This window comes from Hipposideros armiger, unplaced genomic scaffold, assembly GCF_001890085.2.
Source record: "Hipposideros armiger isolate ML-2016 unplaced genomic scaffold, ASM189008v1 scaffold_172, whole genome shotgun sequence".
NCBI lineage: Eukaryota > Metazoa > Chordata > Mammalia > Chiroptera > Hipposideridae > Hipposideros > Hipposideros armiger.
In genome coordinates this window covers 648,285-662,880 of record NW_017731522.1, presented here as the reverse complement: position 1 = coordinate 662,880, position 14,596 = coordinate 648,285, and the positions used below count along the sequence as shown (strand labels likewise).

Below are 14,596 nucleotides of genomic sequence, written 5' to 3'. Positions count from 1 at the left end.
GGGGAAAGCCCACCCTGAACCCCACGTTTTTCTATTCATGCTAGTGTGCGTACACCCCACAAATGAGCCAATGCCACGTGTGCTCATTTATACTGGAGACCTTTGTAAAGACCACAGTGAGGAGACAGACAAGTTCCTTGGACATGCAAATGAGAATGGAGGTTCCCTGTCGTTAGTATTTTCTGACTCTGAACATCTTCAGCATGTCTCCAGGGGAAGTGAGAAAGCAAGCCTTGACCTTCTGGGGGCAGGAATTGGCAGGCTGGCCCTGAGAGCCAAATTCCCTGTTGGAGAGGACACTGTTGGAGGTGGGCAGCCAGGTTCTATTCCAAGTCTTTGGAATGCTGGTCCTTCTGGGTCGGAGCTGAACGCTTTATCCTCAGAAGAGAACGATGATAACGTGGGGCTATGATGGTGTTTGTCACCACCCAAACATCAGTGTGTTTTCCTGGCATCTTCCCCAGAGTGTGCTGTCCCCTTGAGTCTAAGTGAATTAAACCCCTCATACAGTTTTACTAAGACCTCTTTGCTAGTTTAGAACATGCTCCTCAAATTTCTCCCGTAGGCACACCGAATACAACTTTAAATGGTCTATCTCACTACCTTCATTAAAGACATGCCCAGTTGTCCTCCACTTGGAATCCATGCCAAAACCTCTTGTCAGATTGTAATCTGTGATAGTCAAGGGCACACGAAGCCTTTGTTCTCCTTGAGCTTTCTTCAGATACTTATTTCACATCAAGGACTGGAAGGAGAAGGAGCACAGAGACCTGGGATTTAAATGGAAGTGACCTTGGAAATTTCCATCGATATGGGGAATGAAAGATGGACTATACCTGGGGAGAAAGCAAAGAAACACTGTTTTGATAGGATTCATTGTGAGACCGAGGGGAAATTTGATTATATGAAGAACTTTAGAGACCTAGAATGCTCTGCGTCAAAGATTTTATAAACTGCTACAAAAGCATGAGCTATACAGAATTTTTAAGAGTATACAGGACCCCTTCCTTTCCTCTGCCCCTTTCCGGTGCCCTTAAACCAGTAAGAGTAGGGACGTAGCATCTGTTACGTGACAGGCAGGATCCCAGGATTTTATTTTGAATACGGCAGACGAAACCTGGGCCCATCCGCAGAAAACAAGAACTGAAATTATTTTATTTCCCACCTGGCATTTTTTTCTCCCACTAGTTTTTGTTCTCCTTTCAAACAGAGAACATTTCATAAAATGGGAAAGGTCTTTTGCTGGGCAGGTTTTAAGGAACAAGAACCTGCTTCTTTTATTGGAATTTAAGTGAAATTCTTTCCCTTTGAATACTACTTGGACTTTGGACAAGTTGCAGATCTAAGAATGCTGACCCCCTGAGGTCAGCCTATATATAAAGTTTGATCTTAGTTTTCAACCAACAGCAGTGTCAGGAGACCAACAGGTGAAATGTGAGGCCTGCAAAACTGATTAGCTAAGAATTATGAAAGCTCTTCATATAATAATTATTTATATACATATAAATGCAAGTGCACATAAAATGCTAGGCATGATTTTTAAAAGATCTGATCCCTTTTTCCTATGGTCTAGAGAAGAGCTGATGGCAAACCCTCAGATAGGAGCTGGGTAGTTTATTATTGAAATTGCAAGACATGGAGTCCCAAAAAGCATGTTTAGCCTTGATCGTGTTTCTTTTGGATATCACAGCCTTACATTTAAACCACTTGTGGTATTTTTTGTCACACATTTTTTTTCAAAACATGAGGATGTTAAAACTAATACATCTTGTCATGAATGAACCCAGTGTCTTAGCCAAGAACCTATGATGAAAATTGGATTTGTTTTCTGCCACAGCCCAGAGAGCAGTATGGTTTGTGATTATGTCTTTCCATCTGGTCCACCCCTCTCTCTGTCTGCCAGTCACCTGGGGATTTATCTGCATTCAGCATTAGCTGGAGGAAGGTAGAAGCCAAAATGTTGTTGATATATTTATGTATGTGTGTGCAGAAATGCTGAACAAAGACAAGCTGATGGAAAACACCCACTTGGAGAAACAATAATAATCTTTTCTTCTTGCCCCTCTCACCGCTTACTTTCAGCAACCACTGGAAAGAAAAGATAGCCAGAATAGTTCCCAGCACAGTGTTTCCAGCCACCGAAGCCTGCACACTGCTTCCCCAAGCCACAGCACACAGGTGCTCCCCGAGTACCCACCTGCAGAGGCCCCAGCTCCAGATCAGACCGACAGCTCTGGGCAGAAAAAACCAGATCCTTTTAAAATCTGGGCCCAGTCCAGGAGCATGTATGAAAACCGACGTGAGTAGCACCCTGGCTGCCATCTTTACGTGACCCCGCCTCAGGGCTTTGAGGCTTATTAAAAGTGGATTTTTCAGTGTGTAGACTGGATAGAGGTAAATCAAGGTGAGAGGCGAAAGCTTATCAGAGCCGCAAGGGAACCTGCTGGATATATTCGTGGAGGCTCCCTTATGCCTTCAGCCTGGGGAGGGGTAGATGTGGATGGTCATCACATAAAGGGCCTGCACAGAAATGGATTTAGTTTTCCTTTCAGTTCAAAGAAATGGTAGATCAGAGCTGCCGTCTCATTAATTCTTCCCCCGTGTGGAGACTGCGGCATGTTCTTAAGAAACAGCTCTGATATACAATAGAACATAAATATGATTGGCTTGGATTGCAGGAGTCATGAGAAGAAATTAAATGGTTTCGAAGTAGTCTCTTAGTTTTTAAGAATACTGGTATATTTTTTTTACCCCCCAGTTCATCAGTCTTTCTAAACATTCCCCTTTAAAAAAAAAAACGGTGAGTGGTTTGTGTTTTAATTATTCATACCGTGGTTAAATGTGTCCCTCTTCCTCTGGCTTCACCTTTTTGATAAATGTAATGTAGTGATGGCATATGTTATAACCTTTTGGCTCTTATAAACTTAATATTGCCTTCATGTTTAATTTCTCACCATTTATTATGAAATGATTTCCAAAGACTATTCACCATAAATAATATTCATTTATCTTCTCACTACCAATGGAATTTCCTAAACTGCTTTAATCTTAGGGCATACTGATGGTCCCTTTTTGGCCGTGGCTATCCCTGACATTTTCTCATGAGTCTGATTGGTCAGGATGAAGCAACTAGGAAGTACATGGACTCCATATTCTGTCTTTGGCATGGGATGGGAGAGAATGTTTAATGACAGAGGAGGGACGGTTGGGGAAAGGCCTGATTAAAACCAGAGGAGAGAAGAGAATCATTTCGTCCATCTTCCTTGTCCCCTCCCTCCTCAGCACAGCTGTGGTGATCTCTCAGGCAAAGCCCCTTGGGGAGTCCTGGCAGAGGTGGTGGACGAGAGTGGGGTGGTCCGGCCTCTTGCCCACCAACTCAGACTTGGCTGTGAAGCATTTTCTTTGCTGGCTGAAGCTACTCCTCTATGACCCAAACAAAACAGGGGGATGAGGCCAGAATCCCTGTCTGAGAAGGGAAGTCGGCCACACTCCTGGGTGCGCGTCAGCAATTGGGGGCACAAGGCAAATCTGGAGTCTGGAAGATTGTCAAATTTTAGAAGTCATGGAAGGGTCCCTCCATTGTTGTCCTCCTCGGGGGAGAAATATCACTGCCTTCTAATTAGAATATTGCATGAAATTAAATAGGCTGGTTTGGCTAAGGGTTCAGTATGCTGACAGAAGCCAGAGAATTCGAGAAGGGATTTATTTAGTCCCTGGTCTAGAAAGACCCCTAGACGCCAGGCCACAGGAAGCGAAGTTCCATTTGGAACATCTCTCGTAAGCAGTAGTTCCTGAGTATGAACCTGGAGTCTGCTCTCACTGTCTCCTCGTTAACTGCAGCAATTTCATTGAAGAAATGTTTTCTAAAGAGGAATATTTTCACATTCTCTTCACATTTCTCTTTAACCATGGGGCTTCTCCAATCAATGGCCCAACTTCAGTTGATGTTGAGATATTGCTTTATTGACCGCACCCCTCCTTTTCTCAATACAGTACACATTAATGACCACATTTCCCATGTGTGAATCTTTTTGTGATAAAATTAATGGTGTCCTGAAGGGCTGGCAGGGACGTCACGGATTGACAGACAATTCTGATGTGTCCAGTTAATACGTGGCTCCAGTTCAAGTGCCATTTTCACCTTAATGGAAGCAAAATTTCTTCAGAATTTGGTATTTATTCCAATTTTTAAACAAATGTTTCCACCCCTGCCCCACCAAAAAAGGGAAAATTTGTAATCTTGCCACAGCCAGCTGCTTTAAGAATCAAAATTGTCCAGTAGGCAATCAGACTGAAATATAGGGAAGGGTGCCAGTTTTGTACCTTCCCTTTTTTTAGCATCTAAGGAGCAGGGTCTAGCAGCACAAATGAGAATCAATTTCTTTTTGGTGATCAGAGACTCTCATTGAGCAATTGTAGCAATCTAATTGATGTTAAGATTCACTTGGATTTCTTCCTCACTATTAAGTGAGGATAATGATGACACTTTTCCACCCGATAGTAATTATTCAGAATCTGTCACAGATTTTCTTCTTTTCACAGTACCTATGAATGAACCTGCATCAATCTTGTCTTTTAATTAGTGTTTTGCTGTATATCCCAGATTGGCTTATGCCATTTACTGACGTTATTTTTTATCTTGTCTTAAACACACATACACACAGTGTGTAGCTGTGTTAGATGTGATTTGCTGCCCTTACCCCCAAGACATTAAAATGAGCAAAGTTCTTCAGGAATATTGAAGTCAGCAATATCACCTTAATTGTACCCTTAAGTTATGTCCTCCTTTTTGGGAAAATATACAGAGGGTGCCAAAAAAATGTATACATTTGAAGAAAGGAAAACTGTATTAAACTTGTAATCTATACCAATAACAAAAGATGAATACAAGTCACGTTTGACTTCTGCAATTACAAGAGGTGCTCAAAGTGGTTACCATCAGCGTCCAGACACTTCTGATTATGGTGAACTACTGCTTGAACAACGTTGACCAAAGTGTCCACTTGTATACATTTTTTTGGCACCTCCGATATTTTCCTTATATTTCTTTTTTTGTGAAAGGCAATGTGAAGATTAGTACAGTCTCTGATCGTCACATGGTCTAAATGCTGAGTAGAATAACACATTCTTGATATGGCTATCTGTCAAAACAATAGTGTCAAATGAATCGATCTGAATTACAGATGTGTTAATAAATCCCTTTGCAGGGCTTAAATGTTTAATTTAAAACAAAAACAAGCATGGGAGTCCTTCCAAAGCCATGTTGCCTGTTTTGTATTTTTTCTAGGTAACATGCCAATTGTGCATGTGCTTTTAAAAATGACAGTGATGCAATCTTATTAGTTAAAATGTTCAGGAAGACCAGCTAATGTCCACTAGTGTTTACTATAAAAGAAAGTCTAAAACTACCGGTTAAAATTTTGCCTGTTCGCAAAATAGTTTGGAAAGAAAAAAAATGTCAAAACTGTCATATTAATAAAATAAACCTGTCCTGCTCAGGGGAGACACACTTACAAGTTTGGAACTGGTGAATGGGCTCCTTTATCATAGTGAGCTTAAGGAGCTAGGAGCACTTGTAGATTTTTAAGAGCTGTTATGACAGTTCTTATGTGTGTGAGCGCGTGTGCAAGATCTTGGCCAGATCTGATGATTTTTGTCTCTGAATAGAAGGCTGTTCTGGTTGAACTGCCTAGAATTCATCTGAACAGGTGTTAGCACAAGAATGAATTCCATCAGGAACTTGATACTCTTTTAAATAAATGCTGTAGTGTGGCCGTGACAAAAGTATATTTAATTTTTTTTCAAAAGGAAAAAAGGGTTTAGACAAATCCAGAGTTCATGACATGACTCAAACAAGGTCGTACGAGAATGTGTACATTCGGGTATAATTAAACTGAAGAGCTAAATGGTAATGGGAGTTCTATGAAGTTTTCAACAGTACAATTGTAAATTCTAGCTTTTTGACAAGAAAAGCACCATGAAAAAAGGAAAACGGAATCAAACTATAGTCTTTTAAAATCCACAGCAGCCATGACCTTTACTGTGAAAGCTTGACTGTATGTTCCTTATCACTCAAAACGAAATTAAAATGAACTACGAGAAAGCACATACATTAAGCATTGCAAAATTGTGAAATTAATATTCCAGCTATGTCACCTTCGCCTGCATCGGGATTGAGCAAGGGTGAAAGAGAGAGAGAAATCAATTCCACGAATTTTGGAGAATGTCAGAGTAAGGATCCACTGAAAACTTTTATTTCTCCATTATTATCCATCCTGTTTGATGTTCCCATTGGTCTGGGGGCTGGGGAGAAACTCAGAACCAGAGTGTTTTGGTTCTCTTGTTGACCAGGCATAGACCAAAGTCAAGATGAAATACAAACTGCTGGGCACGTCTTAGCTAAGTCTGGAAAAGTGTGTCTATAGTAGTGGGGACACCAGGATGTTTCTCTGCAAACCTGGTGATGCCATTCTTTCTAATATCAAAGGAAGTCTTTTGACCACTTTACTGAGCTGTCACTGGTGTTACCAAAGGAGATTAACTGCTGAGATTGTCTGCTATGCCAGGGCTTAAAAATAAAGAAAGCTGGACAAGATTTTCTTAGCTCTTTTTGATTTAGCCTTACTCAAAAGAGAAACAGAGTAATATAAACAGAAAGATGGCTCTACCAAGCTGCCTCCTAAAAATTTAATTATAATAGAATCTGCTTGAAATAAAGAAGAGGACAAACCATTTGGGGGAGTAGTTTAGAAACTTCCTTGTCCCAGGCAGGGAGTGGCAGCAGAGGACACAGAAGAGAGAAATTCTGTAGTTCTATAGTATGTTGCAGACTGATTTATCGCCAAATTATGTACTTGTGTACATGGCATTTGGTTGGTAGATGAGTTTAAGTGTTAAAATGCCAAAAGACTTTCCTTGTAACATCTCTGTGTTGGTGTATCATGTCTGTGTCTGTGTTTTCCTGTCTCATCGCTGGAGTCTTCAACATCCATGGTGTCATTGAGCATCTTGTTTTTCAACAGGAAGCTCTTTAAATGAATTTGCCACTTTCTCACTGATTCTCAGAAATACATGATTTTTTCCTATGGACTAAACTGTGTGATAAGCCTAAGTCTGCTGGCCACACCCACCCAGACATACCATGATAGCTCACACCAAATGAGCAATGTAAGACGAAACTTGGTACATTTGGTGTCACTGTAGAATGGGCAAGTGTTCCTGTGTCAAATGATGCTGAGAAAAATGGGTCTGTGCTGCAGGTCTCTGCAGAGGCCCTTTCCTTGTTCACAGAAAGCCTGGGCAGACATAAAGCAGACTGCCAGGAACCTCGTGCTGGTTGGAAAGCACCCGTGGTCTATTTTAGTAATAAACCTCTTGCTTGAGTGAACAGAAGACAGAGACCCAACTTGATTTAATTTGTTGTTTCAATTAGGTTATTACAGTAAATACCCTTTAGCCAGCTACTCGAACAGAAAGGAAATATTGTTACCCTTAGCGTGCTGAAGAAAATATCATTCTCAAATTGTGTGTATGGGAGTACTATGATGTGGCTTAATGCCATGTTCCATGGCATCTTGCAGCTCAGCCTCAGCAATTATAATTTTAAAAGAAGCATTGAATAAAAAGCACCATTTAAAGCCATTGCATTAAGATAGCTTGAGCAAAAATATCGGATTCGAACCCTCCGACTTGTACTTACCTGTTTATTTAGCTTCTTCTCTCTTGGCATATTAATTCACTATACATTTTAAGCTTGTGGGTGAGTCACTGAGAATGGACATCTCTCTCCAACTTGAAATCTAAACAACCACCCTCTCTACTTCCGTAGCCCATTGTACAAAATTGGAGAAAGTGGGAATTAAATTCTCAGGCTACGCGCTTCTTCAGCCGAAAATCCAATTAAATAAGCCAGAGAGTCTGCAGTACAGTATTTTAAAAATCTCCTTTTTTAAGATTCACTGCCACTAAACTATGTTTTTTCTCTTTAAATAAAAGATGTGTCGTTATACAGACTATAAGACAATACATTAAAATATTAAATAAGAATTGAATAGAAATAACCCTTTTTTATTATTTTAGTTAAGTAACAGAGTGGTATATACAATAGAACAATTTCATGTACAGTAAGCATGTTTTTATGGAAATTCTCTTTTACAAAAGTAGATTTTTCATTTTAAAACCCTGAACTATTATTGAGTTTTAAAAGTAAAATCAAGTTATTGGATAATAAATTAATACTTATAATGTTGAGATGTTATAGGCAAATTCTGGAGTAAAACAGCCACTTTGATGATAAAATGTGGTTCATTGATATAGAACAATTTCGTCACCATTAATCTTAAAGATATGGAAGGCTTTCTACTTTGGTAATAGTGCTGAAATCATAGTAAACTCTGTTAATTTGGAAATATTGGGTTGTCGGAAAAGTCATGACACATTTTTGCAACAAAAAAAAACACAAAAAAATACATCATGGCTTTTCCGACAACCCAATGTAAGAATGTTCCAGAGTAACCTTTTTTGGCAAACATGATGTACCAAATCAAATTTTGGCATTGCTGGTCTAGATCACTTTAAGAAAGAAAGAAGTGATTTTTTTTTAAATGGAAAACTCTTTACCCCAAGCTCTATTCTTTCTTCTTTTCATTGATATAAATAACATCAGGTGACTTAACAGGCCTGCTAAGTCCTCAGAGAAGCCTTGGCTTCACAGGTCACTCTGACTCAGCATGAGCTGTCTTCTGGGTCATGGACACCCACTGTGGTACCCCACGTGATGATTTTAATTAATTCCCTGCAACAGCACCAAGGAGAGCAGTCAATGCTGATTTCCAGCTTAGTCAGGGATAATGACTTGGGCTTGATGAGGAATTATCAAACAGTGATTAGTCCTTTGAAAAAACTCAGGGCTCAATGACTGCTCCCAGTTTCCGTTCGCCCAGCATCCTCTGTTGTTTCACCTGTCCGGATGGTTTTGTTCCCTTGTCTGTGTTGGAAAGCTGTCATCTGCTTAAGCACCATCAGTACTTGTCCAGTAACTGTACCTTTAAGGGTATGGTTCGTTTGATCAGAGAAACAATCTCGCTCTTCATTCTCCCCTCTGCAGTTCCAGACTACCAAGAACAGGACATCTTCCTCTGGAGGAAGGAGACTGGATTTGGATTTAGGATTCTGGGTGGAAATGAACCAGGAGAACCTGTGAGTCCTTTGTCTACCTCTCCCCCCAGTGCTGTTTTCTAAGACTTTGAGGCAGATTGGCAGCAGTGACAAACCATCAGGATTTGAGTCCAGCTAGGTGCAGGCAGTGGGGGGTATTCGTTATATTCTGTGGAGCTTTATCTGTCTCAAAGAAGGGACTAGATCCTTTCTAAAAAGTTTGTGTTCGTGTTTGAAAAGTGGCAGCTGGAGCACCTGGAGCTCTCCATCAAAGAAAATGAAACCAAAAAGCAAAACAGGAATAGGTATCAACTAAGAAAACAATGGCCTTATCCCCCAGCCACTACTGTGAAATCTGCCAGCAGGTGGTTGGCTTTGTATATTGAGCAGCTAGTACACTGAGAGCTCTTCACAAGGTATCTGAGAGATTAGAGAAAGGAGGACCACGGTCTACAAAAGGAGGGAGAGGGCCCTAAGCAAGGGTCAGTAGGCATTGATCCTACCTGGGCCTCCCTCTAGAATAAACTTAGTACTGCCTCACAGAATCTTTTGGAAGGGAAAAGAGAACTAAAGTATTGTTAATTCCCTCCTCCTAATAAAAATGGCTATTAATTATTGAGCTCTTACCATGTGTCAGATGCTATCCCTAAGGCTTTTAACATACATTCTATCATTAATCCATCAAATCCATGAATTTATCCCCATTTTTCAAACCATAAAGACACAGAAAGGTTAATTGACTTGCCTAAGATCACAGAGTTAGCAAATGGAGGGACTGGAGAAGGCCTGGTTCCATAGTCCGTGTTCTTAACCACTCATTTCAAAACTGTGTTTAAACTGTAAACGTCACATAAAGGTAGCTATAGTGTTATTATATAGTGAGATGGCAAAGAAAACACGAATACTGTAACTAAAGTTTAGTGGATGGTAAATACAACAGCAAGACACGAAATATAAAGACTGCTCGTAAGTGGGTGCTAAAAGAGTACAGGTATGCGGATGTCGAACCAGACTCTGCCTGCCTCATGTAACAATGTTTACTGTGCATTTGCTATTGCTGTGCATGGTGCTGGACCTTTAAAGGAAAGTAGTATTAGTATAATTAGCAGAGTGTTCTGAAAGAAGGGCTCTTAGGTAGATAGAAAAGGAGAAAGGGTTCTGCAAATAAAAGGAATGAAGTGACTTATTTCTGCAAAGGAGAGAAAGAATGAACCATCACCAGACCACAGAGAAGTGTCAAGGAACCAAACAGGAAAAAGTTAGTTTTTCCACCACTGAAGAATTGTTGTAGCGTAAAGCACACACAACGTCTGGTACCCAGTGGGCCCTCAGTGAATGTTTGTGGTATGGATGCCGACGTGAATGAAGGGATTGAAATGTTCTTGGAGATGTGAAGGCCATCAGTATAATAGTAAACTAAAGGTCAGTGTTTCATCCATCATCCAATTATTCAACAGATTTATATCGGTCACATCGTACCGCTGGGGGCTGCTGATACGGACGGCCGCCTGAGGTCTGGGGACGAATTAATCTGTGTGGATGGGACACCAGTCATTGGAAAATCACACCAGCTTGTGGTCCAGCTTATGCAACAAGCCGCCAAGCAAGGCCATGTCAACCTCACAGTGCGGCGTAAAGTGGTATTTTCGGGTATGCTTCTTATTCCTTCCTTCAGACAGTAAGTACACTGTCACTTTATGCACAGAGAAGGATCCCTTCCTGTGTCTGCCTCCTCAAGCATCTATTTTAGCAAATGTCTGCAAATGTGATTAAGCTCAGAATTTCCAGATGGTTTGCTTCGCTCAAACCCTACAAAACTACTGTCATTCAAAAGTACTTTAATGTGCCATCCGTCCATGTTCAGCAAAGACTTCCAGAAGGAGGTTAGTTGAACGTACATTACCTGGCCCCAATGCCTTGCCAACTGGACCTTAGTCATCTCTTCATTCAATGACAACTCCCAACAAACGAGGTCATTATGACAGTCAGGAGAACAGTCACTTCAAATTAAGAGAACAAAAAGTAGGTTTGTGCTGCAAAACAAGCTCATGAGAAAGTCACTCTGTTGTTGACAGTCACATGTATTACACTGAGATTTTTTTTTTCCCCTCTACAAGAAAATTGTAGAGCTGGCCAGTTCTAGGTCATACTCGATTCCTTCCTCCTGCAAGCTTCGAAGTACTTGAGTTCTCAAGTACTTGCACATACGTAATACTACTACATACATACTAAGTACTACATACCCTTTCAGGCCCAATGCAAGTATAATCTCTGAGAAACCCTCAGAAATCCCCTCCTTCCTCCAGCTTGCTCTGGATTTGAGCATTCCCTTCCCACCATTCTTGTGAGTCCGGTTTACTTCTGTATCAGAGTCCGCCGTGTAGAGACACCTAGCTCACTGTGTGTGTCCTCCCCATTATTCACCAGCTTCCCAAAAGCACACGTGTTGGTGGCTCATCTTTGTCTGCAGCCCCCACCTCCAAATATTCAAGACAGAGCCCAGAATTGAGTAGGAGCAGATTCAGTGAGGTATCAGTTGAGTTCCTGAAGAAGGATGATGTGAAATAGTACGAATTCTCCATAGCTTTAATATTGTGAAACAAATACTTATCAGATAAACTCAACTGGCACCTTGTTAAAAAAAAAAAACTAGCAAAACTAATTTAAATGGTATATAATTAATTACAGAATTAAGAGATCAGATTCTAGTGTGAGAGACCTACCTACTGCAGCTATGGAAAACAGCATGAATCAGCTAGGACCCCAGAGCTCACTTTTGGCTTCAGAAGCTTTCCTAACATATCCCATGCATCCAATAGCAGCCAGTTAGAAAGGGCTTTTGAAATAGCATGAAAACTTTTTTACTTCCCTGGACCAAATAAAAATAGTAGAGCAATGTGATTTTTGTTTGTTTCAGAATTATTTTAAAACCTTAAATACTTTGGGTTTTTAGCTCTGGGTCAAAGGAATGTTGAACCCATGAAGAGACGTTAGGTTAAGTGAAATAAGCCAGCCCTAAAAGGACAAATGTTACATGATTCCACTTTCATGAGGTACCTAGAGGAGTCACATTTTTAGAGACAGAAAGTAGAACGGTGGTTACCAGGGACTAGGGGAGGGGAAAATGGTTAGTTAGCGTTTAATGGGGACGGAGTTTCGGTTTTGGAAGATGAAAAAGTGCTGGAGGTGGACAGTGGTGATGGTGGCACAACAGTACTTCATGCCACAGAACTGTGCACTTAAAAATGGTTAAAAGAATAAATGTTATATTCTCCAATATTTTACTGTACTAAAAAGAAGTCTAGGAAAGGAGAAGCTTTCGGGAATAAATACAGTTATATCCAAAACCTGAACACTATTTTGCTTTGGACACGAAACATAAGTTGGTTCCACCAACTACTGTGGCAACTTAGGAGTGCTTCATCCTGTCACCTGACAAAGCAATAAAACCGGAATTTAATAAAACAAATTCAGAGAGAGGCTAATGTGTCCAGTGTGTGATCAGAGTAGGTCATTGACACCTGGAAGCTGGGAAGAGAAACTGAGTCTGCCTCTGACAGGTTTTGTCAGGAATCCCTCAATATGGCGACATGAATGGTACTGTCGATTTACAATCTCTTGCCTGATGGAAAAAGCAAAACCAAAAACTGGAAAGCTGCATAGAACAGTGACTTGAGGGTAATGACAATATGAATGTGCAGCCAAGGTCATATCTCTGAGGCAGAGATGTGGTCGTCGTGGTGTGGGCCTCACCTTTACTCCGTATACTTTGGCGTTTGTTTTGTGCACGGGAAGCGTTTCGGAGGGGCTGGTCTCACTGCAAACTTGAGCCTGAGTGCGGGTATTGATGGATAGTATGCTGTAAATGGTACACGATTTGGGCGACCATTTGGGGGCTTTCCTCTGAGATCGATGTGAGTAGATACTGAAAAGGAAATACTTTTCTCTAGAAGCCGTTTTAAATTCTTGCATCGCAGGTCAGTGAGCACAGGTGCGGTCTTACCTTGTTTACTCTCAATTTCTTGCACGCTGTGGAGTTGGGAGAAGCAGGGAGGGGTGGCGGGCATGTTTCTGGCCTGTTCGGGTAACTGAGGTGCATCGCTTGTCCAGCCCCCAAAACAGAGAACGAGGTGCCCTCGCCAGCCTCGTCTCATCACAGTAGCAACCAGCCGGCCTCCCTGACCGAAGAGAAGCGCACCCCGCAGGGCAGCCAGAACTCCTTGAACACGGTGAGCTCGGGCAGCGGCAGCACGAGCGGCATCGGCAGCGGCGGGGGCGGCGGCAGCGGCCTGGTGAGCACGGCGGTGCAGCCCTACGACGTGGAGATCCGGCGTGGGGAGAACGAGGGCTTCGGCTTCGTCATCGTGTCGTCGGTGAGCCGGCCTGAAGCAGGCACGACTTTCGGTGAGTGTGGACTGTTCTTGCCCGCAGTGTTGCCACGGATGCCGGTGATAGGCGGCGAAAATCTCATTAACAGAAAGGCTTCCGTGCTTTTCGCTTCAGGTAATTAAAGCCTTACCTGGGGATGCCGTGTGTTGGGTAGCTTTTCCTGCGCTGAAGGTTGGGATTTTTTTTTTAAGCATACCTGAAATTTGCAGAGCAACCCCTTGACCGCAGAGCGTGAGAAGCGCTTGCCAAAGAAAGCCTTTTGCAGGGACTTCAGTAGGGTATATATCATTAATAGCAGCAGTAGCAGAAGGTCTAAGGCAGCGGTTCTCAACCTTCCTAATGCCACGACCCGTTAATACAGTTCCTCATGTTGTGGTGATCCCCAACCATAAAATGATTTTCGTTGCTACTCTGTAACTGTAATTTTGCTACTGTTATGAATCGTAATGTAAATATCTTTTTGTTTTCCGATGGTCTTAGGCGAACCCTGTGAAAGGGTCGTTCGACCCCCAAAGGGGTCACGACCCACAGGTTGAGAACCGCTGGTAAGCGTTTTTAAGAAGCATGTGGTTGTAAAAATGTTTAGGAAAAAAGAGGTGTGAGGAGTTAAAATATTACCTGAAATGCCCTTTCTACCTTATCTGTGTCCTTTCTCTGCTCTATCACCATCTGAAATGTTTTAATTTTAAATAATCTTTTTACTGTTGCCCGATTAAGAATCTAATTAAAATCTGAGTTAAGAGTCTTTTGTCTTCGCTGCCCTTGAATTGTAGCAGGGGTGAGTTTCCCATCTCACCCAGGTGTTGGGGTTTGGGCAGAGTATGGAGAAACGCCATTGTCACCCTGTCAGAAGGTTAACTCTCTGCTGGGTGCATTAGCAGAGACAAATAGGAACCCGGGTGATTCCAGGAACTAGTAATTTATGAATCTGTTTCCAATTGAATGGATTATAAATATATACTCCGAAAATGATCCATCTTCTTCATTAGGTAAAAATAATTTCGTTATTCTCCAAGCACATTTGTTGATTAATATGGAATATGATGGGAGG

At 41.6% G+C, this 14,596-nt stretch overlaps 1 protein-coding gene across 18 annotated transcripts in view; it reads left to right on the top strand.

Moving 5' to 3' along the window:
• The window catches only part of MAGI1 (membrane associated guanylate kinase, WW and PDZ domain containing 1), a 705,149-nt gene that overhangs the window by 669,761 nt on the left and 20,792 nt on the right, over positions 1 to 14,596 (top strand). For 14 of the 18 annotated variants that reach the window (XM_019652050.1, XM_019652047.1, XM_019652041.1 and 11 more), the window contains 5 exons: positions 2,083 to 2,299; positions 6,148 to 6,231; positions 9,107 to 9,198; positions 10,614 to 10,806; positions 13,267 to 13,560. In XM_019652050.1, the coding sequence (XP_019507595.1) occupies positions 2,083 to 2,299; positions 6,148 to 6,231; positions 9,107 to 9,198; positions 10,614 to 10,806; positions 13,267 to 13,560 (880 nt within the window). The remainder of the gene's footprint in view (positions 1 to 2,082; positions 2,300 to 6,147; positions 6,232 to 9,106; positions 9,199 to 10,613; positions 10,807 to 13,266; positions 13,561 to 14,596) is intronic. The other 4 variants (XM_019652053.1, XM_019652045.1, XM_019652044.1 and 1 more) reach the window with 1 other exon arrangement.